The 25,123-nt window shown below is 39.6% G+C and overlaps 1 protein-coding gene across 1 annotated transcript in view; it reads right to left on the bottom strand.

Moving 5' to 3' along the window:
* Window positions 1–308: 308 nt before the first annotated feature.
* Window positions 309–25,123, bottom strand: part of LOC121854328 (nephrin-like) — a 123,500-nt gene continuing 98,685 nt past the window's right edge. Inside the window, exons 5-14 of the mRNA XM_042348923.1 lie at window positions 23,886–24,089; window positions 22,178–22,329; window positions 20,832–20,976; window positions 19,856–19,986; window positions 12,792–12,951; window positions 9,242–9,535; window positions 7,510–8,139; window positions 4,604–4,704; window positions 3,211–3,560; window positions 309–2,794 (exon numbers count right to left, since the gene is read on the bottom strand). Coding sequence (XP_042204857.1) covers window positions 3,222–3,560; window positions 4,604–4,704; window positions 7,510–8,139; window positions 9,242–9,535; window positions 12,792–12,951; window positions 19,856–19,986; window positions 20,832–20,976; window positions 22,178–22,329; window positions 23,886–24,089 — 2,156 coding nt within the window. The 3' untranslated portion in view covers window positions 309–2,794; window positions 3,211–3,221. The remainder of the gene's footprint in view (window positions 2,795–3,210; window positions 3,561–4,603; window positions 4,705–7,509; window positions 8,140–9,241; window positions 9,536–12,791; window positions 12,952–19,855; window positions 19,987–20,831; window positions 20,977–22,177; window positions 22,330–23,885; window positions 24,090–25,123) is intronic.

Below are 25,123 nucleotides of genomic sequence, written 5' to 3'. Positions count from 1 at the left end.
CACACACCCGCGTACACAGCAGCTGTACATAGCCTCCAGGGAACAGTACAACAGAATCACCGACACAGTCATCCATCACAGTAGAATAATTAACATAAGAGAGGTTCATTGTAATAATCTCATGAGGGTTTATATTCCGACTCCTTGGTATGTGTTGAGTCTACTGAACCGATGTATCTGCACTGTCAGGTTTTACGATGAATGTTGCAGTAAATCCCCTATAACTGTCAAGTCAAGGATTATTGAGAAAGTAATCGCCTCATATTTGTCAGATTAAGGTTATATATATATATATATATATATATATATATATATATATATATATATATATATATATATATATATATATATATATATATATATATATATACACACAATATGTGTGTGTATATGCCAAGTTTCTCACACGTGTCAGGGAGGGATTAGTGAGACATTTATCGTCAAACAACTATTAAGTTATGATTACCGACGCTGTAATGCCTCATACCTGTCAGTGTGGGATTACTAAAGCAGTAATCTCCCCGTAATTGTTAGATTAGGATTACTTATGCAGTGAATCTCCCACACCTGTCCGACTTGGATTACCGTGACATTAAGCTCCTTCACAACAATTGAGATGGGGTTACCGGCTGACACGCAAATCCCGTTATGTACTTATAAATCCTCCCACGATGTCATTAATCTCCAGCCACTATAACGCTCAGACTCTCATAGACTCACAGGTAAAATGTTCCCTCCACCTGAGTTGGCATAAGAGAACACCATTAGTTACGTTAAGAGCCCCACAGAAATATATCATTATCGTAAGTGAGTCAGTCAGTTACGTCCCCAAGCTAGGAAAATTTGGAAAGAAGAGGAGACCTGTACACTAAACATAGGTTGGGTTATATATATTTTTTTCCTTTATTTTTTATTATTAAAATCTCTGAGCTGTAACTATTAACAATAACATTTACAGTATGCCTTTTGTCAGATTATTGTAACATCAAATTAGAATTTAAAAAAAAAAAGCTTCGACTTATAGCTTGTTACACATTCCAATAAATATCTGTTGTAAACATTGAAACCATCGTTGATATATGTAGCAATAAAAGTCAACAGGTGACAATGAATGGGTTGTAACCCTATAATCTAAAATGGATCTCAGTAATTATCTCTTTAACATATACGGAGTCATGACATTAATTTACAAGAATTCAGATAAAAAAGTAATTTTTTTTTTTTATTGGAAAATTTCTGAAAAAATAAAATTATATATTTCCGTTTATTCTCGTGAAACATAAAGGCATCATTCAGTCTGTTCCTGTGTTGTGAGCAGACGACAAAACATCTTACTATAGATTACTGACCAAAGAATTTCTTTACTTCAGCCAGAAATAAATTTTTGTCTTAATTCATATTGAAATAACAAATAAACACTTACGATGCTTGAAAAAAAAACTTAAATGTTGGCTATGTCGAGAGCTCACAACACCACAGGAAAATGATCTCTCATTCTCTAATTACCAATCCCTTGTTAACTTTTTCTCTTACTGTTAACATAGCCACTAACAAGGTACATCTTCACCAGAGATAATCACACGAGATTACCATTTTTTTCTCGGTATTTATATGCATAATCTTTCACTAATTCAGATACATTACCCATCGTTAACTTTACACAATACACCTGTTATAAACCACTTGTGACACCTTGTATATGTAGTACCTGTGTAATCTGTTCCCGTCGGCTGCTACCTCTGTTGTCTTGCATAAATAATCACCAAAACAACTAGACACCGAAGGATATTGACTGAGTTATTGTCTTATATTGAGTATTTTCGCTCGTATATCGACAAACATTAAGAAACTCTGACAGAATTCAATATTCTCTAATCATCCATATATATATTTTTATTATTTTGGTCTGCTGGAAAGATATAGTTATTTACACAATGAGAGCATGACACATCACCATCTGTAACATAGCCATTAGCGAATGAGATTTAGAAGAAAGAATAAGAAGTCAGGCAGAGAATTGAAGAGAGACACAGAGAACGACAAATTAAAAGACTGCATTTACTTACATAGAAACTATTTACATTGTTTTATTTTTTTTTACAATTCCCTCAATTCACGGAGAGACACTATGGGTAGTACAATAACCTGGAAGCTGACAATAGGTGATCTTGTGTGAGATGAACACTTAAATGGCCACTTTGATGTCTTGTACACTAGAGGTATGACCCAGGTGCAATGAGGAACCACAAAAAAAAAATATTCTCACCAGGTGTTAATATTCCATTGTCGGAAGTAAATTTTTCTTCGTATAGAGATTCAAGTTTGTCTTCTGGATTAATGTGTAGAAAGTTTCAGAAAAAGTTTGTTGCTTTTGGATTATAGTTTTGTATATATTTACTTTGTTAGATTTTGTAGTTTATAGTTTGTTTGTTTTTCGTTTATATATATATATACAGGAAAAACAAAACATCGACTACATCACATAATTTTGGATAATCTGATGTATTTTTAAGACTCATTCAGAGAAACATTTTGTTTTTATTAACATGCGGAAATATTTTTTTTAGTCTCTCAGCGTTATCTCCGAACGTTATTTCCAAGAGTGGTCTGTTATCATGGTCTCCAAGCGTGTTTTTTGTTTTGTTCTGCGGATTCCTGGTGTGGTTTCTCGACGTGGTTTCTCAACTTGATCTTCCTTAGTGATCTCCCAGTACGGTCTGCCAACGTGGTCTCATCTCCTAGTGGGGATATTCAATGGTGGTCTCCCAATGATATCTCCTAACGCGTCCACTGTCTGGCAATAGAAAATATTTATCTGAACTGTTACCATAAAATAAATTCACCTAAGTGCATACAGTCATAACACACACACATACACACACACACACACACAGGTACATATAAAAGCATTACTCGGGGGCAGAACAGGACGGAACATAGTAATTTTAAATGTGTTATTGGTGAGTTTATTCCCCCGTACCAAAGTTCCTGTTTCGGTTTAAATGATTCTGGTTTTTCGTTGCCTGTAATGTGGAATCCAAAAAATATCCTGTGGTTAGGTTTTTTGTACAAGATTTACACTACCTGAGTGTTCTGTAAATCTCTCCCCTTAATCACAGTCGTTTTATATCACAACACAAACCAACTCAAAGAATACCACATACATACATACATACATGCATACATACATACATAGGCATAAATACTCACCTTGTAGGACACTAAACAGAGCTCTCATGGCTACCACCATGAGCACAGGTGACAACCAGCGTCCTGGCTGAGGTACAGCCAGGGGGGTCCTGGGGACACAGGTCGGGGTGCCCCTGAAGCACGTGCTCACTCGGGGACCTCCGGATGCAGGAGGAGGAGGGAGGGGTGTCACGCCCTTCTGGGTAATACGAAGTGGCAGTGCGGGGAGGTAAGAAGGAAGAGGAGGAGGAGCGAGGACACGATGTTGCTACTCCTCCTCCCTCAGAAGGAAGGATGCCGGTGGTGGTGGCGCTGGCGGTGATGCCGGGGTCTTGAAGAAGGGCGTCCGTCTCCCGCGCCACCAGAACACCCTGGCGGAAGAACATCAACACAACGTAATATCACATCCTTAGAAACTATCTGTCGTATCAGCAGACAGGAAACAAACTCTAGCTGACACCACACTGTCTTGTAAAACTCTCCTAGTTCTTTTCTACGTCGCTTTGTGGGTGAATATTCCTCTGTGTAAATGACAAATATTTTACTGTTGCCTGTACACATGTTTACTCTTCCTGCAGTCTTCTGTGTCTATTCCAATGGGGATTTTTCAAGTAATGTAATTCTAGTGTCTGATATGTATCGTGTACAGCTATTACCATCCCTGACTGAATCAATCTGTTACATGTTAATGACTGACAGAGGCATGCATGGTGAATCAGCTGACCAGAATATTTACACAGTCATGAGCTATCATGAAGGATGCTGACAAATACATTATATTCTACATACATAACTGTAAGATAATTTTCCTTCTGGCTTATTAAAAACACTACTCTTGTCTCCACACAGCGGCCAGACAACGCCTCTGTTGGTCATTACGATGTAAATGTATGCAGCATATACGAGCAAAAAAAAATCCAAATAATGCATTGTATTACACGGTCAAATATTTCACTGATGACTTTCGTGAAAACCTGTTAAAAAGTTACTGAATTTTAATTGTTGTGTTCATGTTTAGAAGGTTATTATGTTATTATCTTACCCGACACTAGACAATTATCATACATTGTTGATAGTAACGAGTGACCTTTACAGTAATTTGTTAACAAATGTATAGTGAAAATAAATAAATAGTATTTGTAAAAGAAGACAAGCAACATGAGGCTGTGTGTTAAGGTGTGGCTGTATAATTATGTGTTCATGCGGGCATAGTATGTGTGTACCTTTGTGTGGTGTGTCTGTTTTTGTGTGTTTTTGCGTGTCTAAGTATTTTTATTCACACGAGTGTTTTCATACATGTGAGTATGTATATAAATAGGTGTTGTGTATGTATTTGTACGTAAACGTTCATGAGAGAGAGAGAGAGAGAGAGAGAGAGAGAGAGAGAGAGAGAGAGAGAGAGAGAGAGACTTACGGTGGTGAGGGGGGTGGGTGCCGGGGTGATGTGGAAGGAGCCGTCGTGGGCGCCCCTGTACTCTGCTACCAGCTGCTGGGTCTCTCCGCCAGACTGACTATCTGGAGGTACACAGGCAGCGAGTCGTGAGTGTTGGTCAGGGCTGAACTATCAACAACTTCAACGTCACATTAACTTACCTGTGTTTGTGATTATTTGGACCTCCCCCCCCCACCCCCTTCCCCCCAAAAGGTGCATATTTTAACACACACACACACACACACACCTATACTACAAATACACACATCTCCAATTATAGGTTAAGTGATTGTCAACTATTTTTCCTTCACATATAATAATAACAGCTACAGGGGCATACATAATTCTCCTCAGATAATACTACAAATCACTTCATCCACATTTCAAATAATTTTTTTTCTCGATTTACAATTTCGCCAAGATGAAATATAGGATTCACATCACCTGGATATTGGATGACTGTCAACAACTGAAGGTTTAAAAACTGACGGGGAGGATTGGACCTTGTGCAGGGGTGGGTCTTCCTCAGCAATATCTCATGCCTCTGTAGGATTGCTGTCTGGAGCGGCTATCATTATTCCAGTGAGCAATAACTCGCACGGTTTAAGAGCACTTGAACCTACTATAATCTTGCTCTTTAATGTCTATGTTTACAAGGTCTTGAAAGATATGTCTAAGGGGGGAAGAGGGAGAGGATCGTTATCTCTTTTTTTTCTTTTCTCCTTTTCTTTTTATTTTTAGTTAATGATAAATCTCACTGCCGTTTCCACTTTCAAAATTGAAGTTCCGTATGAGAGAGAGAGAGAGAGAGAGAGAGAGAGAGAGAGAGAGAGAGAGAGAGAGAGAGAGAGAACACACTAGAATCAAGGTAGTGGGCACGTATTCATCACGACGAGTGGCATCTTGGTAGTGATGGCCTCAGCCGTCATATACCTGCTGGCCACACCTATAACTTTGAGGTCACAGTCGTCGTCAATACAGAGGTGGAGGGTTGCAGTGGCCTTATGAGACGCAGGTTATGAATTACAACAAAATAAAAGGAGAATTATGAGAAGCAACGAAACCAAAAATAGACCTTATAGTATTCAATAAACCTCCCCATTAATTTGATAGCCATGTAATTTATGTCCAATATAATTCGCTCTATCGGAAATATAAGGAAAAAGAGCACACAGGTAGGAAGGAGTGTGTGTATCTATGAGAAGCTCTGCCTCAGTGAGTCAAGATGACGCGACAGTCGGGTGAAATATGCATAGACTTGAAGAGTGGCCGAGTGGGCGGAGAGATACTGCCGGGGAGCGATGATGCATGGCTGCCTTGTATTGATGATGCATTGATGATATATGCGCAGAGACCAGGAAAGAGAGTGAATGGATGCAGCGAGTGTGTTATTCTGATGTATGAAAATAAGAACAAGAAAATCATAATTTATTTTTTTATTAATGGATGTAAGGTAGAGGATTCGTGACAGATGCATTTAATGGATCTCGGATAGAAAAGCAACAGGAGTAGGAGTAGGAGAGGGCAGGATATTAATGCACAGAGGAGAGGGTAGGATATAAGTGCACAAAGGAGAGGATAGGATATGAATTCACAAAAGAGAGGATAGGATATGAATGCACAATTAGACAAAATGAATATTGTATAATCTGGTTGGCGGCCACACATGAATTGGATAAGCAACATTTTAGGGGAGCTATGGCGGAGTGAATACGGCGCTCGCCTCTTGTCTTAAGGGCGGTTGGTTCCTCCGGTTATAAATGAGTGACGTGAAGGTGGTCAAATATAATGCGGTCTAAACATCTTAATTATGTACAGTACTGATAAATGGTTTACTCCAGTGTAATGTATTCGTTTAGCCCTTGACAGGCAGTTTTAGAGAAGCAACTCTCATAACAGTTTAAGAGTAATGGGAATACTAAACAGACTCAAAGTTTTGATTCCATAAAGATAATTTTTTATTTATGGAGAATCGTTCCACACGATCAAGGAAGCGAAATAAAATGATGATTTACACAGTAGAACACCTCACCTCTTGACACACACACACACACAACCGTATAAGAGTCGTGTCTACACCAATTTCCCTTTTAGACGAACCAGACGTATTAAAGGAATATTGACCTTGGCACTCGAGATATCTTTAGGCTCACGTGTTAAAGGTTTGGATCTCCTACGGCGGCTCTGCTGTGCTAGTATGTAAATACTGAACGATTTTTTTTCTATTTCATCGTCACTAGTCTGAGGATCAAAGTGAGTAGCTCCAAGTTAAAGATAAACACCTCAGGCGGCAGTATATACAGTATATGTGACTAAACTGTGGTACATCTTGGTTCCGCATCCTGAGAGAGAGAGCGAGAGAGAGAGAGATGGGAAATATCATAACTATGGGGACATAAGGCAACTGGTGACTTAACACGGTCACTTCTCCTGTGTAAGATGGATAAGCTATTTGCCACACCAGTACACCTCTGCCTGAAACTATACCGGTACTGCTCACTTGTCGACCATTCCAGCGCAGCAAGTCGATGTACCGAGGAACAGCTGACGGTAATAGGTTTAGTCATGAGTGTTGGAGACCATCCGAGATAGCGAGAAGTGTTGGAATTATCTCCAACTTCGTATTTACGTCTCTCACTAGTTCCTAATTAGACTTGTTATTTGTCTTAGGTAATTGTTTCCATGGCAGTAAGAAAGACAAATAATTTAGATTAATGTCGAACTTGTACATCACTGTAAGATTAAACAAATATTTATATCTCCTGTGTTTTTCCTCTCTTTCTCTCTTCATTTTTGTTTGTCAGTGTCTGTCTCTCCCATTCCCCCGTCTATATGCAGTATATGTCTGCCCCCCCTCTCTCTCCCTCCCTCTCTCGCTCACTACTCACCACTTTTCACGAGGATAATATCAGGTCCTTGTTGCTGCTGCTGAACGAAGCCTCCATCGTCGGGTTTAGAGCCGGGCGCTGCCTTATCATAGACTATCTTGGTTTGGCTGTGGGAGTGGGTGTTGGCGGTGCGAGCGCGCACGACTAACACCAGTACAACAGAACACACCAACAGAGAGGCCACCACGCCCACCACTACGCCTACGATAGGCGCTAAACTTGCCAGTGGGCTCGATTCTGATGCCTCGGCGGCGGCAGCGCTCGTCTGCTTCTCAGCCACGTCTATGGGCGTGAGGTAGACGAGGACGGTGGACGGGGCGGCTCCCTGGGCGTTGGAGGCCACCACTACCAGGTGGTATTCCGTGCCTGGTGCCAGACCCGTCACCGTGAAGTGTGGCTCCATCTGGTCTTTGAGTGAAGCCAGGAGCTTCCCCGGGCCCACAGAGCCATGGGTCTTGCTAGAGCCCGTAGAGCCCTTGGGTGTGGAATGACCCTTAGGGGCGTGACGAACCTCGAGTGTAAAGGTCTGGGTGAGTCCCCCACTCCAGCCAGCCTGGCAGGCCACCACCACTTCCCCAGCAGCGCTGCCGTTGTGCCAGGCGCTGCAGTTGTGTACTGGCTCTGGCACACCTGTGGGGGAGACAAACACAACCACAGTGAGAGCACATAACCTAACTTGTTAGTCAAGAGATATGACATTCCTGGAGGGGGAGGAGAAGTAAAAGAGGAGGGGAGAGATAGAGGTGAGGAGAAGATAGATGTGAGGCAAAGATATATCTGCTCTACAATTTTTCTTAAACTTTTTATTTTCTGAGCCGTTCATATGTATGTAAAAAAAAACTTAACTGGAACATAATAAAAAGACAAGATAAAGCAGCCAACTCCATAATGAGGGAGATGGAGCCAGTAAGAAATCCAGTTTACAAGTTAGAGAATTCCAGCATAAAGAGCGTCAGACAAAAGTACACAAAACTATGTAAAGGCCTTGAGTAACGCTCGAGTATCTTCTCAAAGACACAAAAAATTTTTATTTTCTTTGAACTGCGTGAGTGGCAAGGGGAGATGCACGTGACACCTCCAGCGGCACAAAGAGAACTCCGCCAACACTGTGTCTTTTACTCAAGCAGAAGGGTCTGGCTTGCACCTTGTGAGAGTGAAGGAGTGTAAAAATTTCATGGGTGTTGTGAGGTACCTGGTCGCCTGACATTTGAAAGGCTGCAGGTTTTAAGTAGGAAGTGAACAGCGAGAAAGAGAACCACAGACACAAACTAAGTTCCGGACTAGGAATTAGACCCAAATTATCCTACTGTTACCGCAGGGCAGAGTAAATAGGTTAAGTTAGATTAGGTTAGGTCTGATTAGATTCCAGGTCTGGGTATTAGTGTGTCCTAGATCCACTGTCGTAAGGAGTAAAAGGATGAGATGGAGGAAGACTGGTGAAGGTATAGTGTTATAGTCTTTTGTAATAGAGAAGCATAGAGAAGTAGCAAGCTAAGCGTCTTTATAATATATCAAGGAAGGGATTATCTGCCTTATCGGATTCTTTACCACTGTAGTAGAAACAATCGAATAATGAATGGGGGAGGAAGATGGTTAGATAGAGAATGATGTAAAATCTAAAGAACAATAATTATCAGATGAATTTGTAGATTACGCAAAATGATAACCCCTTGTGGCTGCATATATGGGGGGCGATAATTGCGGCTTCGCAGATACTGAACAACAGACTCACCTGCCGGGACAATATGGAAGACGCAGGGCTGGTGCTGGGTGTCCACTTGGTTGCGGCCCCAGCACAGGAGGGACCCGAAGTCGTGGTGTGTCTGCGGCGTATACACCACCAGGCTGCGGCCGCGCCCCGAGTGGACTCTGTCCTCCGGGAGCTCCGCAAACTCACTGGAGGTATTGAAAGCCCAGCGGAAGGTGGTGGCCTCCGGGTGAGCCTCCACTTGGCAAGTCACGTTGACTGGCTGCTGACGTCCCCCGCCGTAGACCCACTTCTGGCCGGCGGAGCACACGGGGGAGACTGTTGGGAGGGATATATATATATATATATATATATATATATATATATATATATATATATATATATATATATATATATATATATATATATATATATTATATATATATATATATATATATATATATATATTTGGATTATCTGATGTGTTCTAATATTTTACGACGCTATAAAAGAACAATAAACCACTTTAACTCCTTCCCGTTGCACTCCAACTTCATAACACTCGGCAAGAGGGCACTGGGGAGACTGTTTGGGAAGGATATATACGGCACCTTTAACTTTTACCGTGTTCTGATTTCACGACCCTTGGCGAGAGAACACACGGCCGCTTAACTTCTGCCGCGTTCTGACTTTACGACACTTTACAAGAGAATACATGACCGCCTAACTTCTCCCGAGTTCTAACTTAACAAACACTTTACAGCAGAACATAAAAGTACTTAAATTACGACTCGCCTCTTGCCTTTCGACTCTGTACAGAGGTGAAAAGTACGACCACTAAACTGCTGTTGTATTATAACCTGAATTTGTAGAGAAAAACCTAGTTCCATAACTTCTGGTGTGTTATAAACCAACAACAATTTATGAGGACAGAACACAACGATTTAATTCCTGTTGTGTTTTAAGTTTAAGACACAACGCGCAGGGACACACGGTACTGTCTTGAATTCCATTAGTGTTGTAAGTTCGTGGTATAACACAGCCCTCGACAGGTGATGTAAAGATGAACGAGAACACACGAACCAACAAAACTTCCTCTGGATTTAGGTTGTCTCCGGTGTGAGCTTGTACTGACCTCCCTCTGGCGTTTGTTTTACCAGAAATATTTTATTCCGTCAGTGTGTTGGGATATTGTTTCTCACACAGTTTTGATTTGACGTGTGTGTGTGTGTGTGTGTGTGTGTGTGTGTGTGTGTGTGTGTGTGTGTGTGTGTGTGTGTGTGTGTGTGTGTGTGTGTGTGTGTGTGTGTGTGTGTTAACGTTTAAAACACATTATGTTTCATGTGACGCAATGTGTCATATGCCAGACTTGATCTTTACGAGAAATTACTGGATGTGACGCAATGTATCCCAATCAACATTTACATTAATTATGAAAATTCTCCTAATCAACGAATTTTGTCCTAATCCAATATGTGTGATATGACGCGACGTATCTCTAGAAGGAGTGTTTATTATGTGTTCATGACGACGTGTGTTGCCAAGATGTCATACTAACACTCGTGACAGTAACCACACCAGACCGAGAAGACACAATCATTTTAAACCACCAACTCAAAAAAAAAAAAAACACTACTAAAATGAAGTGAAATAACAGAACCCAATATTGCTCTTGACAACAAAGCGGTAAAAAAACAATTGGGATAATATATATGTTTTTTAGAAGTAATTTCCTATTCACGTAATTCACAACAAGTCCCGGATTGCGCGAAAATACTCAATGGTTTGTTTTGTTGTTTTTCAATGTAATGTAATCTATCATCATGCAGCTGGTTGTAACGTGATGGAAAATGGGAAATTATATACATATATAGTTTATGCATGAAACCCTACCCCCTCCCCCAGATAGAGATCAGGCTGAAAATCAAACTGGAAGGGTACGGAATTCGGGGAAATGTCCTAGCGTGGATAGAAGACTTTCTACATGACCGCAAGCAATGTGTGGTGATTAATGGCACGAAATCGTCATCTGTACCTGTAACAAGTGGGGTACCGCAGGGTAGTGTATTGGGCCCGCTGTTGTTTGTTTGTTTCATAAATGATATGCCTGACGTTGTACACTCCTCCATACAAATGTTTGCCGATGACGCCAAGTTATTTCGGGAAATTAAGAACCAAGCGGACTGTGAAGAGCTGCAGAAGGACCTCTGTGGGCTCCAGGAATGGTCGAAGGAATGGCTGCTGAGATTCAATGTCACGAAGTGTAAGAGGATGCACCTGGGGCGTACCAACGGTAAGGAGGCGTACCATATGTCCCAACGGGATGAAGAAAATGTACTAGTTGAGACTGTGTGTGAGAAGGACCTAGGTGTGTATGTTGACAATGAGCTGAAGTTCTCGGGCCATTGTGAGAAGAAGGTAAATCAGGCAAATAAATTATTGGGTCTTATAAGAAGGTCGTTCAGATATCTAGACGGTCCGTCCCTCGTGACGATCTTCAGGAGTGAAGTGCTTCCCCATCTGGAGTACTGTCACCCCATCTGGTCCCCGAGATATGCTAGGGACTGTCAGTTGGTTGAAAATGTTCAAAGGAGGGCCACCAAACTGGTGCCTGCACTTCGGCATCTCAGCTACCCTGAGAGATTGGAGCGCCTGAACTTGCCTAGCTTATACTACAGACGGGCAAGGGGGGACCTAGTTGAGGTTTATAAGCATCTCAGGGGGCACTACTCAGTTGAGTGTCCTTACTTGGAGCTGGCGGACGCTCGCCCCACAAGGGGTCACAGCTCAAGATTGAAGAAGCCGCAAGTCCGGAAAACCGTGAGGGCAAACTTTTTCGGAGTGAGGGTTGTAAACTCTTGGAACAATCTACCAGAGAGTGTTGTGACGGCACCGAGTGTGAGCTCTTTCAAGAGAAGACTTGACCAACACTGGAGCGGGTTCAGGTACATTCAGGAGCCGGTGCATGCCCAGTATTTGCCAACAGTGCGTGACAGAGACGTGACCGATCGCCCGGGCGGCTAGCGAGCCGACCTTTTGGTGAAGAATATAAAGGAAAAGAGTCGTGACCGATCGCCCAAGCGGCTAACAAGCCGATCAGTGGCGAAGAGGATAAAAGTAAAAGTATGTATTATTCAGTACTGTCCGCCCTGATTGACAGTGTCTCGTGTGTGTGTGTGTGTGTGTGTGTGTGTGTGTGTGTGTGTGTTTTCTTTCTTAAGTACTGTGGTGGAGGTATTGATGGTTGGTATATGAGGCTGTGGTGACTTATATGTCTGTATGTCTTATCTTACTTTTTATCTGTGGCTATAAGGTTTTTTATTTTTGGTCTATGTCTGCCTGGTCTGTATGTCTTGATAACTGTTTCCGTTTCGTTTTTTTTTATATAATCTGTCTGTCTTTGTCTCTCTCTCTCTCTATGTTTGTATCTGTCTGTCTGTTTCCATCCCTGTCTATCTATCTGTTTCTGTTTCCATCCCTGTCTATCTGTCTGTCTGTTTCCATCCCTGTCTATCTGTCTGTCTGTCTGTTTCCATCCCTGTCTATCTGTCTGTATGTCTGTCTGCTTATCATTACCCTCCTTCAGTATACTCACACTTGACGTTCAACTGTAGAGCATTAGAGGTAGCAGAGCCGTGGACATTGAGACCTCTGCAGGTATAGAGTCCCGAGGAACGGCGCCCAACCTTCTGTAGTACGAGGCTCTGGTTGCTCTGTATCACCCCGGCTGTCACATTCTGATGTAGCTCTATACCCTGGAAACAAAGAGCGAGAGATACCTGTGAGAGCTCTATAATTAACGTTTGAAACACCTGTTGTGGTTAATTCATTGCGGAACACCCGTTATAGCCCCGTAATTAGTAGTGAAACACCTGTTATAGTCCCGTAATTAGTCGCGAAACACCTGTTACAGCCCCGTAATTAGTGGCGAAATACCTGTTATAACTATAATAAAAGTCTAACATACGTTGTAATTCTGTTATTAACTGAGAAACACCTGTTGTAGCTTTGTTTTTAACGGGGAAACACCTGTTGAAAGCGTGTAAATGCTGGCCAAAAACCTGTTGAAACGCTGTAATTAACGGGGATTTACCTGTTAAAGCTATGCAATTAATTTGAATTAACGCTGATAGCTTTTGTAGTCAATAGTGACCTAACCAGATGTAGCTTTGCCATTAATATTGTACCTCTGTAATTAACGACGAAGCCTCTGTTGTAATTAATGGTGAAGCATATGTTATACCTGATGTATCTCTGTAATTAAAGGTGAGGTTCCTTCTTGTAAACCTGTAAATAAGAGTAAGACACCTTCGTTATTTTGGTAATTAAGCACGTGTCATTTATTGCAGCTCTGTAATTACCATAGAGTCGTATTATGTAGTTATATTGTTTTTAGAGTCAAATTCTGTAACTATATATTTATCAACTAATCATGTATCGTAGTTTTGTATTTCTCAGTGAGGCCTATTCTGTATCACTAAATAAAATTAGGTTCATATCTTGTAGCTCTGTAATTATGAAAGCCCGATTCAGCAACACTGTAATTAACTACGTCGTATTTTGAGACTCTGTAATCATCAGAGTCATGTTCCGTAGCTTTGTAATTATCATAGTCGTATTCTGTATTTGGGTTATTTTGTACCTGTCCTCAGCCTGTAATTTACTGAGGATCACCAGTTAGTTTTGTAGTGCCCCACAGTTAAGCTTTCACCCCTACACGCTCTTCCTCACTCTCTGGTCCCTCTGTTGCCTGAGTGTTGACAGTCACGCGTGAGCCACACCCTCACACACACACACACACCTGAATGTATTGTACAGTCTCATACAGTCATGAGGTTACTATATACAGTTTCTCAGTTATGGAATTATATGTACAGTCTCTTACAGTTATGAAGTTGCTATATACAGTCTCTTACAGTTAACCTGTGTTCTCCACCCTTCTCATCTACGGTAATCATCCACCAGTTACCACTTGGCGACAGTCACTCCTCCATACTATAATTAACAGTCACCCACACACAGAAATGTAATCTCAACCTCTGTTAACAGTTAGTAAATAAACTTGATTCTTAACTCTCAGCCTATACAGTTAATTATCCAACAATCTTTCCTATGCATCGGTTACCTCACTCATACTACAGTTAACAGTTACCCAGAGCTACAGATTTTCCTCCCTTGTGGTTAACATTGAATGATTATAAATGTGTTATTTTCTCTCCCTCTCACCTGAGCTGATAATCAATATCTGTGCGGCTGGTCGCCTCTACCTGTAATCAGCAAGGCCAGGTGTGCTCTACCCTCCTCCCCCCCCCCCACCAGGTGTAACTCAAGACAAATAGTGGTGAGGGAGAGAGTGGACGCCTGGTAAATGATCACCCTAACTTTTGTGGTTACTACAAGAATAAATAATACTTCTTTATACTTTTACACAAAAAAGTAGATTCCTTCAAAAAGACGAGTTTATTCTAATGCCATTCAGGAAGCTCTTTAGAAAATAGAAGGAAAATTAGCCCACTGGATTGTACTTATCACCTTTAAATTTACACGTGTTGTAAATCCCTTGTCAGTCCTACACTCAGAGAAGTAAATAAAAGGTTACGATACCTATGTCTTGTGAAACATTGAATAAAAGACAGTGATAGGGGAATATTTTCTGTCTGCCAACCTATCAGAAACAGTCATGGTAGTTCTTCCCCTCCAACACACCCTCTATTATCATTTACATTCCATTATTTACGATACATTTACAATATCTTTCGTGGTTTTTTTTTCAAAGTAAAACAATTCACACTTGGTAATTATGTCGTGTCACTCGTCTCCTCCTCTCCTGCAACATTACGTAACCAACATTAACTTTCCATGATCCACGCGTTGGTTTGAAATGTTTTAGTCTTGTTTCTTACCGATGTGTGTCATTCTTAAGTGGGAAAGCTCATTCTTCTGTAGTAAGACGTGTGTGTGTGTGTGTGTGTGTGTGTGTGTGTGTGTGTTTTGACCTTTCTGATATTACTGAGGTTTTTCTTTCTTTTTTATTATAATTTGATGGTATTTATTCTACACCTACACCCTCCTCCTCCTCTTCCACACAAGTTTACTCTACACCTCCACCCTCTCACTCCACACACGCTGACAATGTACCTACACTCTCCTCCTCCATGCACACATTCCCTCACAGGTATTTTCATTTCTCCTCTCTCCATTCTCTCTTGTTTTCTCGCTGCCGCTTCTCTCTCCATCTCTTTGTCTATTTATGCCTGAGTTTATTCCTCCAAAATGACTAATATTTCCCACACACTTTTATTTCTAAGGGAAAAAAATTTGTCGACAGTAGTTTTTTTTTCCCATGTATGGTGTATGGTATAAACCCCTGTATGTAATTTCTAATAACTAAAACAGCTTGGAGGGGAAAAAAATCTGGTGTGCTTTTTTTCCCCCCGGCTGAGAACATCCTCCACCAGAGAAAAATATTATCACGGGATCAAACTGAAGATCCAATCCGAGATCTAGCAGGAATTGTGATATGAAGTGGGAGAGAAGCTATTTCCTTTAATACTCTTACTACTCTCCTAGATCACTAGACCTCTCTCTCTTTTCTCTCTCTTCTCTTTCTCTTCTCTCTTTATCTCTCTCTCGCTCACACACACACACACATAAAAAAGTTTTCTTTGAAAGCTTGCAGTAACAGAAAAGGTTTTACATTTACTCTGTCCGGAAAAGATCGTAATGAAGTGAACAAGTGTTGACAGACAGACAGGCACTGGAGGCTTGACGGTACTAGATGGCCGTATTTTTGCTTCGTTCTCGCTCGTTTTCCTGCTGCTGGTATCATCCCTTCTATTGTCTGCCTTCCTTGGATTCTCTCTCTCTCTCTCTCCTTTTCACTTGAATTTACTGTCACGTTTCCCTGCGATATCGTTTGAAATACTGTGTATATATTTTATTATATTCTGGTTTGAAGGTAAGGTGTGTGTGTGTGTGTGTGTGTGTGTGTGTGTGTGTGTGCGCGCGTGTGTGCGCGCGTGCGTGTGTGTGTGTGTGTGCGTGCGTGTCATTTCTCTTAGTGTTGTCAAATTCAAGAATACTTTACTGCATCTACATATATTATGAAATTCCATTTTAATTTTAAGGTGAGTGGGAACACGAGGGATGCTAGAAGCTCTAAAACACTGGAAAAAATATTTAATTGAGTTTTCAGGTTTATAAAGAGTTGTCCTAGAAACAGTTGTAGGTCTGTCTCTTGTTGAATACACGTCTCCCGCTTACTGTGTAAAAATGTTGATTCACTTTTACAACACACCAGTTTCAGAACCCTCCCATTTTTCCCCTTTCTTTTAACATTTTTTTATTGTGTTTTTTATCCTATCTGCTCCAGTCTTTGTTTACCAACAGCTCCTATTTCATCATTTTTTTTAAAGGCAAATTTGCACAGCTGAGTCTTTTTTCGTTAGATGTTGAACCAACCTGTTGTAGATCTGTTTTGTTACTCTGTTACCCAAAGGATATTGTGGAGTTGGTAGAGATCCTGTGTTTATCTCTCTATCTCTCATAGGATTCTTCTCTCTCTCTTTCTCTCTTATCATCACTTACAAGTCGATTTTAGTGTTTCTCAAGTCCAATACTATAAATAATCGATGTTACATGTAGTTAAGTGGTTAATTCGGAAGTTAGAATGAGAATAACGTTGGTAATGGTTAAGTGAGTAAATAAGTCTGGTTGTCTTAGCGCCTCCGAGAGCTCTTCTTATCCTGACTGACTCAAGAGATTTTTCCCAGCCAGTCCCATGACCACCTATTGTCTTACTCGATCTTTATTGACTCAGTATTATTATTATTATTATTATTATTATTATTATTATTATTATTATTATTATTTATTTCTGTTAAAGCGACATCACTTGCATTCTGTTTTAAGTATGTTTGTAGAATTTCCCTCAAAATACAATTGTTTTCTCTTGTATTAATAAATAAATCTTTGAGTTTGATGAAGTAGACTTACAAAATATATACAACGGAATCTGAATATATACAGAATTCATATACACAACGAGATGAAAATACATAGGAATTACATACACAACCAGAATCAAATACATTAAATTATATACACAACGAAATATGAATACTGTACATGGGATTTATACACACAGCGAGATACGAATACATAATCACTGTAGCGTATACTCAACGAGATGCAATTCATACAACGATGGACCAACACATACGAAGTCTACCAATCATACACCAGATTCATACACAATCAAAGATTAATACATAACACAGGATATACAAGATTGAATATAAATGAACAAGAGAGCTTAGCATAATTATTGGTCAACACAAATATATGAAAAACCGAATGTAGCACACACACACACACACACACACACACACACACACACACACACACACAGATCGTGTACTCAGACCTTCAAGACGAATCTATTAATAACACGTGCGACCATCGGATCAATGAACAGTGTACAAGATATCAGAGAACGACCCTGACACACAAATACTAATAAATAATGAGTCTGGGGTAACTGCTACTTGTCATCTGTATATTAAATGACAGAATTGTGTTGTAACGTTAATATTCTGTCATTGGTGGTCGTTGATATGTCTTCTGGTGATATTTATGTCGTCTTGTGTAGAAAATGACTTAGTGATTTATGATGAAAGATACGTTACGTTGATGTAATCTTAAATACAATATAAAAGTGATTTATTCATGTGGTAAGGATTAAAATATTTTAAGTGGGGTTCAATTGTCAGAGGGACGTTTATATTGGGTTTACCTTATTTCTTATTAATAGTTGATGTAATTAAAAAAATAATCAAATATGACTTCCTATAAGCCTCCTCTCCCTCGGGGTGTTCGGCTTATACACTTCTGTGTTGTTTACTTGCGCCAAAAAAGATAAAAATTGCAGTAGGTCGAGAATAACAGACAATTTTTGACGAAAGAAAAATGGCTCGTGTCCCGTCGAATGTTTACCCAAGTAGAAAGTCTTGAGAACATGACCATTTCTCTTCCTGAATTTAGTGTAAGTCATGAAGGCTCCATGTTAACAGATGCCAGAACCTTTCGCCTCAGGGTGAAACATGCTGACAGCTGAGTGAATGTATTTATCACAGCTGCCATGTGCAGCATTACTACAGTACTGCAGCAATACTAATGTGAATTATTGTAGTGAATCTGTAGAGTATAGAAAGAGAAGAATATTGCTCCTACTACTACTACGGGTAATAATAATAATAATATAATAATCATAATAATCATAATAATAATAATATTAATTATAATAATTATAATTATTATAATTATAATAATTATAATAATAATTATAATAATTATAATTAAAAGAATTATAATTATAATAAAAATAATCGTCATCGTAATAATAATCGCAATTATAATACGTAATAATAATAGTCGTTATAAATACTTAAAAATAATCGTCATAATAATAATAATAATAATAATAATAATAATAATAATAATAATAATAATAATAACGTAATAATAACATAGAAGGAAAAAAAAATAGTTAACTCACTGAATTCCGTTTAATCCTAAAGGAATTCAGAGGGAAAGAATGTAATGTTTACCTCTGAAAATACTGTCAAGAATAAAGAGGAGAGACTCAAAAGCGTCGAGCCCTGACACTGAGGAACCACTGCACGCTAGAGACCCCGGCAGTGTTATGTTGCAGGCATATATAAATAGAAAGAGAAAACAAAATAAAAGCAAAACAATAACTATTAGAGAGGGATAATAGAGAAGAAAAATGAATAAAGAGTGAGAAAAATATACAGACGTTGGAGTACTGAAATTTAGAAGTACTGTAGAATGATGAAGGTGAGAATGATGTGTTGAAAACAGAGGTAAATGAGTCGAAAATGGAATAACAAAAATCAAGATGATAAAACAACAGAGGATAACAAAAATGAAAGACTCGAGGCACTTGAATTATCCTTTAAAAAAATCACGAGGAATAAAGAGGGAGGATTCAGGGCTGACTTTCATGGACCACTCGACCTTAAGGACACTAGGAACTAGCTGGCTGGCAGGCAGGCAGGCTGGCATTTCATATATATATATATATATATATATATATATATATATATATATATATATATATATAAATAAAAGTGAACAAGGTGACAAAAATAAACAGAACGGACTCGACAAAAAACACTTTGAAATGTGAGAGAATAAAGAAAAATGGCTCAAAAGACAGCGATATTGACGTTGAGGAACCACTGAGTTCTTGAAGCGCAAGAAGGGAGGGAGGAGGAAATTCTTTAGCGTACGACTATAAACAGAATGAGAGCAGAGTAAAGTTGAGGAGAAAATATAGTAGAATAACAGCGAATAAAGACGAGAGAGTTAATTCTGACATTTAGCCTCGTGATAAAACGTAATACAAAATGACAAAACAAGTAAAATATTAAATAAAAACCAGACTCAAAATAATGCTTCATTCTAGTCTAAAAACAGCTATACTGTGAAAAATCTTTAAGGCAGTGTAATAATAATAAAAAAGGCGAAAATAAAGACTTGCCAAGAAAATCATAAACCATAAAAATATGAGAAAAAAATTACAAGAAATCAGACTAGAATCACAGACACAAGACTGAAACCATAACGGGTACTGACATTGAGGAACCACTCGACTCTGTAGACTGGAGGATTAGCTTGGATATCACACTCGAAGTACACGTCGTCTCCCTCCTTGATGTTGCTCATGTTGAGGTTCTGGCCAGCACGCAGGTGAAGCCTTGGCGAGTCTGTAGGGGAAGAGAGAGGGAGAGAGAGAGAGAGAATTACGGGGGGCGTGAGTGACAGGAGAGAGCGAGGGAAATAGAAGAGAGGGGAAGAAGAGGGGGCGATACTAGAGCGAGAAAGAAGTAGGGAGAGAGAAAAAGAGAGTGTGACGGTAGCGTGAGTAACGCGGAGATGAAGAAAGAAAGAGGGAGAGAGAAAAAATAAAAATGAATGGGGAAGAGAAGCGATGAGAGAACGAGAAGGAGTGGAAGAGAGAGAGAGAGAGAGAGAGAGAGAGAGAGAGAGAGAGAGAGAGAGAGAGAGAGCATGAATAAAACAAAATTATAAATGATGATAAAAAGAGAGCCATTGAAAGACCAAGACACACACACACACACACACACACGTCATAATCATCCCCCGCACCACCACCAGCTCCACAATCTGACCGAGGACTTTCACCCACATAAATCAGTCAACACTACACATATTTACTACTTAACTTTAATAGTCTGCAAGGGCTTTTCCACGTAAATAAGACCACCAACTTCTCTTAAATTTATCTCAGAAATGTCTTAAAGATGAACTTGAGTAAACTTGATATTTACAGTAGAGGAGGAAGGGAGAAATCGACGAGTGAAATATCAGTTTTATTTTTCTTAGCCGACCGTGATTATTTTCATGATAATACACACACACACACGCACACGCACACACGCACGCACACACACACACACACACACACACGCGAACGATAAACTTGCTCAATAAAGACAAAAAGAGAGAGACCAACATATAAAGGTAAATAAAGGCACAAAGGGATATAGAGAAATAAAGATAGAATGTAAACAAAGACGCAGGTACTCACAATATACTTCCAGCCTGCGGGAGTCCTCCACAGCGGCCGCCTGTAAGAGGGAGTTGTCCGCCCTACACGAGACCACAGCGCCGTTGTTCATCCTGGTGGGGGTCAGGTGCAACGTCGACCTGCTTACGTTCCCTTCCGCGAGCACCTGACACCAGACCAAGCGCTTAGTTACGTTCATATGTGTGTGTGTGTAACCTATGATCCGTTCACTACATCTGACACCACTGTTATCGCACCTTCAGTGTTATTTACCTGTATGTAATCAAGCCTTGTGAGCAGTGACGATAAAATGCTCGTAAACATGTGTGTTTCTCTATAATAAACACATCATATAATGTATATTTTATGTGCAAGTATGCAATGTTTACTTAATATACATATCCGTGACAAAAATAATGATTATCGGAAGCAAATGACAAGATCGGCGAGGCAACTGGAGGAAAATAATACACAAGGGCGTGTTTATATGCACTTGGTAAAATTATCTAAATGATTAATTAAACCGTGAACAATATTCAAGTACTCGTGTAAAGTATAAAATAAATAAGGGTTTTAAAACTTGTAGTGTTTATGCATAAAAAAAATATGAGTTTAGAACATAAGTGAATTCTATGTCTTACGGAAAATCTATCACAGACTTGCTAACATAACACAGACGTTCTTACTCTGACTTGTCAAATTAAGGGAATGTTTTTATCCTGTCTTATCAAAACTACGAAAACGTTCTCTACTCTGATATTTCCAAAATACGAGAACGTTCCCACCCTAGAGATTACAAATTTCTTGCAGTTTATATTGAAGGAGACACTAATCTAAAACTTTAAATTGACTCGTGAATCCCGAAGATAACTTTTATACTTAGATGAAGATATTTTTCCTCTTTATCAAGTACAGTAAAAGAGCGAATGCAGTGTTGTATAATCTCTGAGACTCACGTGGCTAAGGGGCGACTGAGAATGTCTAATTACTAGGTAGGGGGCGTTGAATTGTTCACTCTATTATGCAGGATGTGAACGGAAGCAGGAAGGACTGAGGAGGAAGAGGAGATTAGAGGGAGGAGGTTAGGAGGAAGATGCAGAGAAAGGAAGGGAAACGGGGCAGGAAAGTCGAGCGTCATAAGGGGGAAGAGAGAAGGCTTTGAGGAACGTTTGGAGTGAGTTGGTGCATTGTACCTCTGTAAGTATACCTTGTCCAGGTGTATCAGTGTACCTTCTCCAGATTTATAATTGTACAGTACTTGGCCAATTTATATGGGTGTACTAGGTATATGAGACTACTTGGTCAGGGTGTATGTGTATACCTGGTCAGAATGTATGAGTTTACCTGGTTTAGGTGTATGCATTTACCTGGTTCTTTGTGTCGGTCATGAGGTTGCCGTCGATGTACCAGGTGAGATCAGCAGATGGTTTAGAGCCTCCAGCCTCACACACCAGGGAGTACCTCTTACCCTCAGACAGTGGAGCTTTCCCTCCTAGGATCTTCACCTCCAGGGGCGGGACTGTAAAAAAAAAAAAAAAAATCAATAAAAATCAAGAGTATGTTAAAGACACACACACACGAAAGAACAATGCAGGTACTCTAGTATTTACAGGACATGTCGCTGGTGGAAGTCGAACCCGAGTCTCAAGTTCTAATGCCAGATATTTTTTTAGTTTTTTTTTGTACTCCGAACATTTATCGGTAAAAATGCGTGAGAGGCAAATTAGAGACACATACTCTATAATTTTGGCTGGAAAATAGCATGTGGATATTGGCTTAGGTTTCCTGGCAAGATTGTGTATAAGAGTAAAAATAGCGTTATCTTTTATTGGCGGTGAATGCGGGAGCAGATAAGGGAGAGTGCTGAGAGCTTTTGACTGTGCAAGTGTGAAAATAACAGATCTTTATCAGCAGAAATTCGTGATAGATATTCGAGATGCCTTTGGCCTTTGGTAGGATAAGGATGAAGGCGGTAAGTTATTTCTTACTGGTGAACGAGAGTTAAGGAGATAAAAGTTGCTTCTCGTTCTCAATACTTTTGATTGCGAAAGTTTGAAAACACGAACTTGAATACATGAAAGAAAAATATATGACAGTGATCCGTGCTTTTGCTTACAGGGTCATGGAAATACAAAGTTATCTCTGTTGGTTGGGAGTGATGTTGTTGTGGGGTGGGGCTAGAGAACCTCAGGCTGTAAGAGTGAAATTACTATACACTTCATCTTCAGTAGTTTAGACTGTAAGGGAGGCACAGAAGGTTATGAATTCTATTAAAGATTTAGGTGCGTGAATGATGTTATTATTCAAAGGATGTGTTAAGTTTTGTTAAGTCTTATTATGCTGAGTAATGCTGACTTTGCATATTTGTAAAGACAATATTGCATCAACTATTATGAACTAATAGGCGTTAGTCATATTGAGCTTTAACTCATCCTTACCTCTATGATAAGTCCCAAAAGGATTGAGACCCATTACGACTGAGGTCCACTAAGTTTGGGACCTAATCCTAATAGTTAGATAGGATTGGGATCGATTAAAAACTGGGGCAATTTGACCAATCCCCTATTTGAAGACATCAAAGTTCTGTTTAATGCATCCGTTAATTCCTCCCTTCCCCTTCCCCCTCCCCCCCTCCCCACACTCAAGGTGTAAACAATACCTGATGTGTCATTAAGAATCAAAGACTAGATCTTCCACGTGTCGTTTGCTTGTATTATAAGCAGGAAATAATCAGAAGGTAAATTTATATACCCGAGTCGACAAAAGCAAACATTTGAAATTTGAACGAGTTTTTAATTAAAAAAATATTTATGAAAAAAAATTGGCGAACATGCAGTGAACATTTGTAAAGGATATTACGAGTAGATTAAAGATTGTTTACCAGATGTAAAATGATAACACAATAAAGCTTGATACTGACCTCGATAAAGCTTGACAATGGCACTCATAACAAAGTTTCAATTTGTCACGAATAGGAAAATTAAACAATGGCACTTACAGTAAAACTTGACACACAAACACTCACAAAAGAAGTCGACACTAGCACTCAAAACAAACTTCAATCTTGGCACTTACAGCTCATGTCGAGGGTGACAGTGGCAGCGAGCGGCAAGGACAGGTTAGAGTTGCTTGCCTGACAGGTGAGAACTCGATACAGGTGTTGGCGGCTCAGGTTAGGTAAGATCAAGATGTTCCGGATGACCTGACCTTTGACCTCCTCTGCCACATCATCTAGTAGTGATCCCTCGTGCCACCAGGTGACCCAAGGCCGCGGTGACCCTGAGAACACACAGAAGCAAGAAAGTTGTCGTGAACAAACCACATTAATATTCTTTTACGGTGATGGGAGTTACGACCCCAAGACGGAGGCGGTAACTTAGTGTTTATCATAGTGATGTGATAATGACTAATATTAAATAACTGTTCAAGATTATAATAAGGTAATGATTCTCTTGCGTGAAGATTCTGAGTTTTACGGCTTAGTCATTTCAGGTTCTAATAACTGGAATAATTTTTCAAACAATTTGGTTCTACACAAGGATTGGAACTACCGATACAACGAATAAATTATCAAAACTAATCATTCATATGTATCAGGTATTAAAATATTGTATAAATATTAATATCTAATCATCGTAATAGTTTTTCTGGGAAACAATTTGGGGTCTCGGGGGTGATACATAGAGACAGTGCTGGGGATACATAGAGACAGTGCTGGGGATACATAGAGACAGTGCTGGGGATACATAGAGACAGTGCTGGGGATACATAGAGACAGTGCTGGGGATACATAGAGACAGTGCTGGGGATACATAGAGTATGACCAAAGACATTGACAACACATCAGTAGCTTCAGGAGTGACTAGATTGCATTAAGTTAAATTAGTAGAGTTTCATCGAGGAATTAGTGTAATGGTTTGTGTATGTGTTTGTACAGTGAAAACCTCTCTATTTAACGGACTATGTGGAGAGAAAAGTCCGTTAAATCGAGGATCCGATAGATATGAAAACATCATTTAACGAACTACATAAAAATGAATAGTCCGTTATATCGAGGGATCGTTAGATGTGAACCCCCTCCATCTAACGGTTTATATGGAGAAAGAAATCCGTTATATGGAAATTTCACGGTTTATCGACATTATTATAATTTTCCTGTAAGAGCTGATCACTTATAAACAAATAAAAGAGAAGAAGAACATTAAGAGAAGAAATAATAAAAGCAGAAATATCAGGGGGAAAGATAACACGAAAAAAATAATTTATATGAAGACGGAAAAACACACACACAAATATACCCGAGGTCTTATGTG

The sequence above is a fragment of the Homarus americanus genome, unplaced genomic scaffold (assembly GCF_018991925.1).
Source record: "Homarus americanus isolate GMGI-L3 unplaced genomic scaffold, GMGI_Hamer_2.0 scaffold54443, whole genome shotgun sequence".
NCBI classification, from domain to species: domain Eukaryota; kingdom Metazoa; phylum Arthropoda; class Malacostraca; order Decapoda; family Nephropidae; genus Homarus; species Homarus americanus.
The sequence above is the reverse complement of the archived record's forward strand: the minus strand, read 5'-3'. Positions and strand labels throughout refer to the sequence as shown.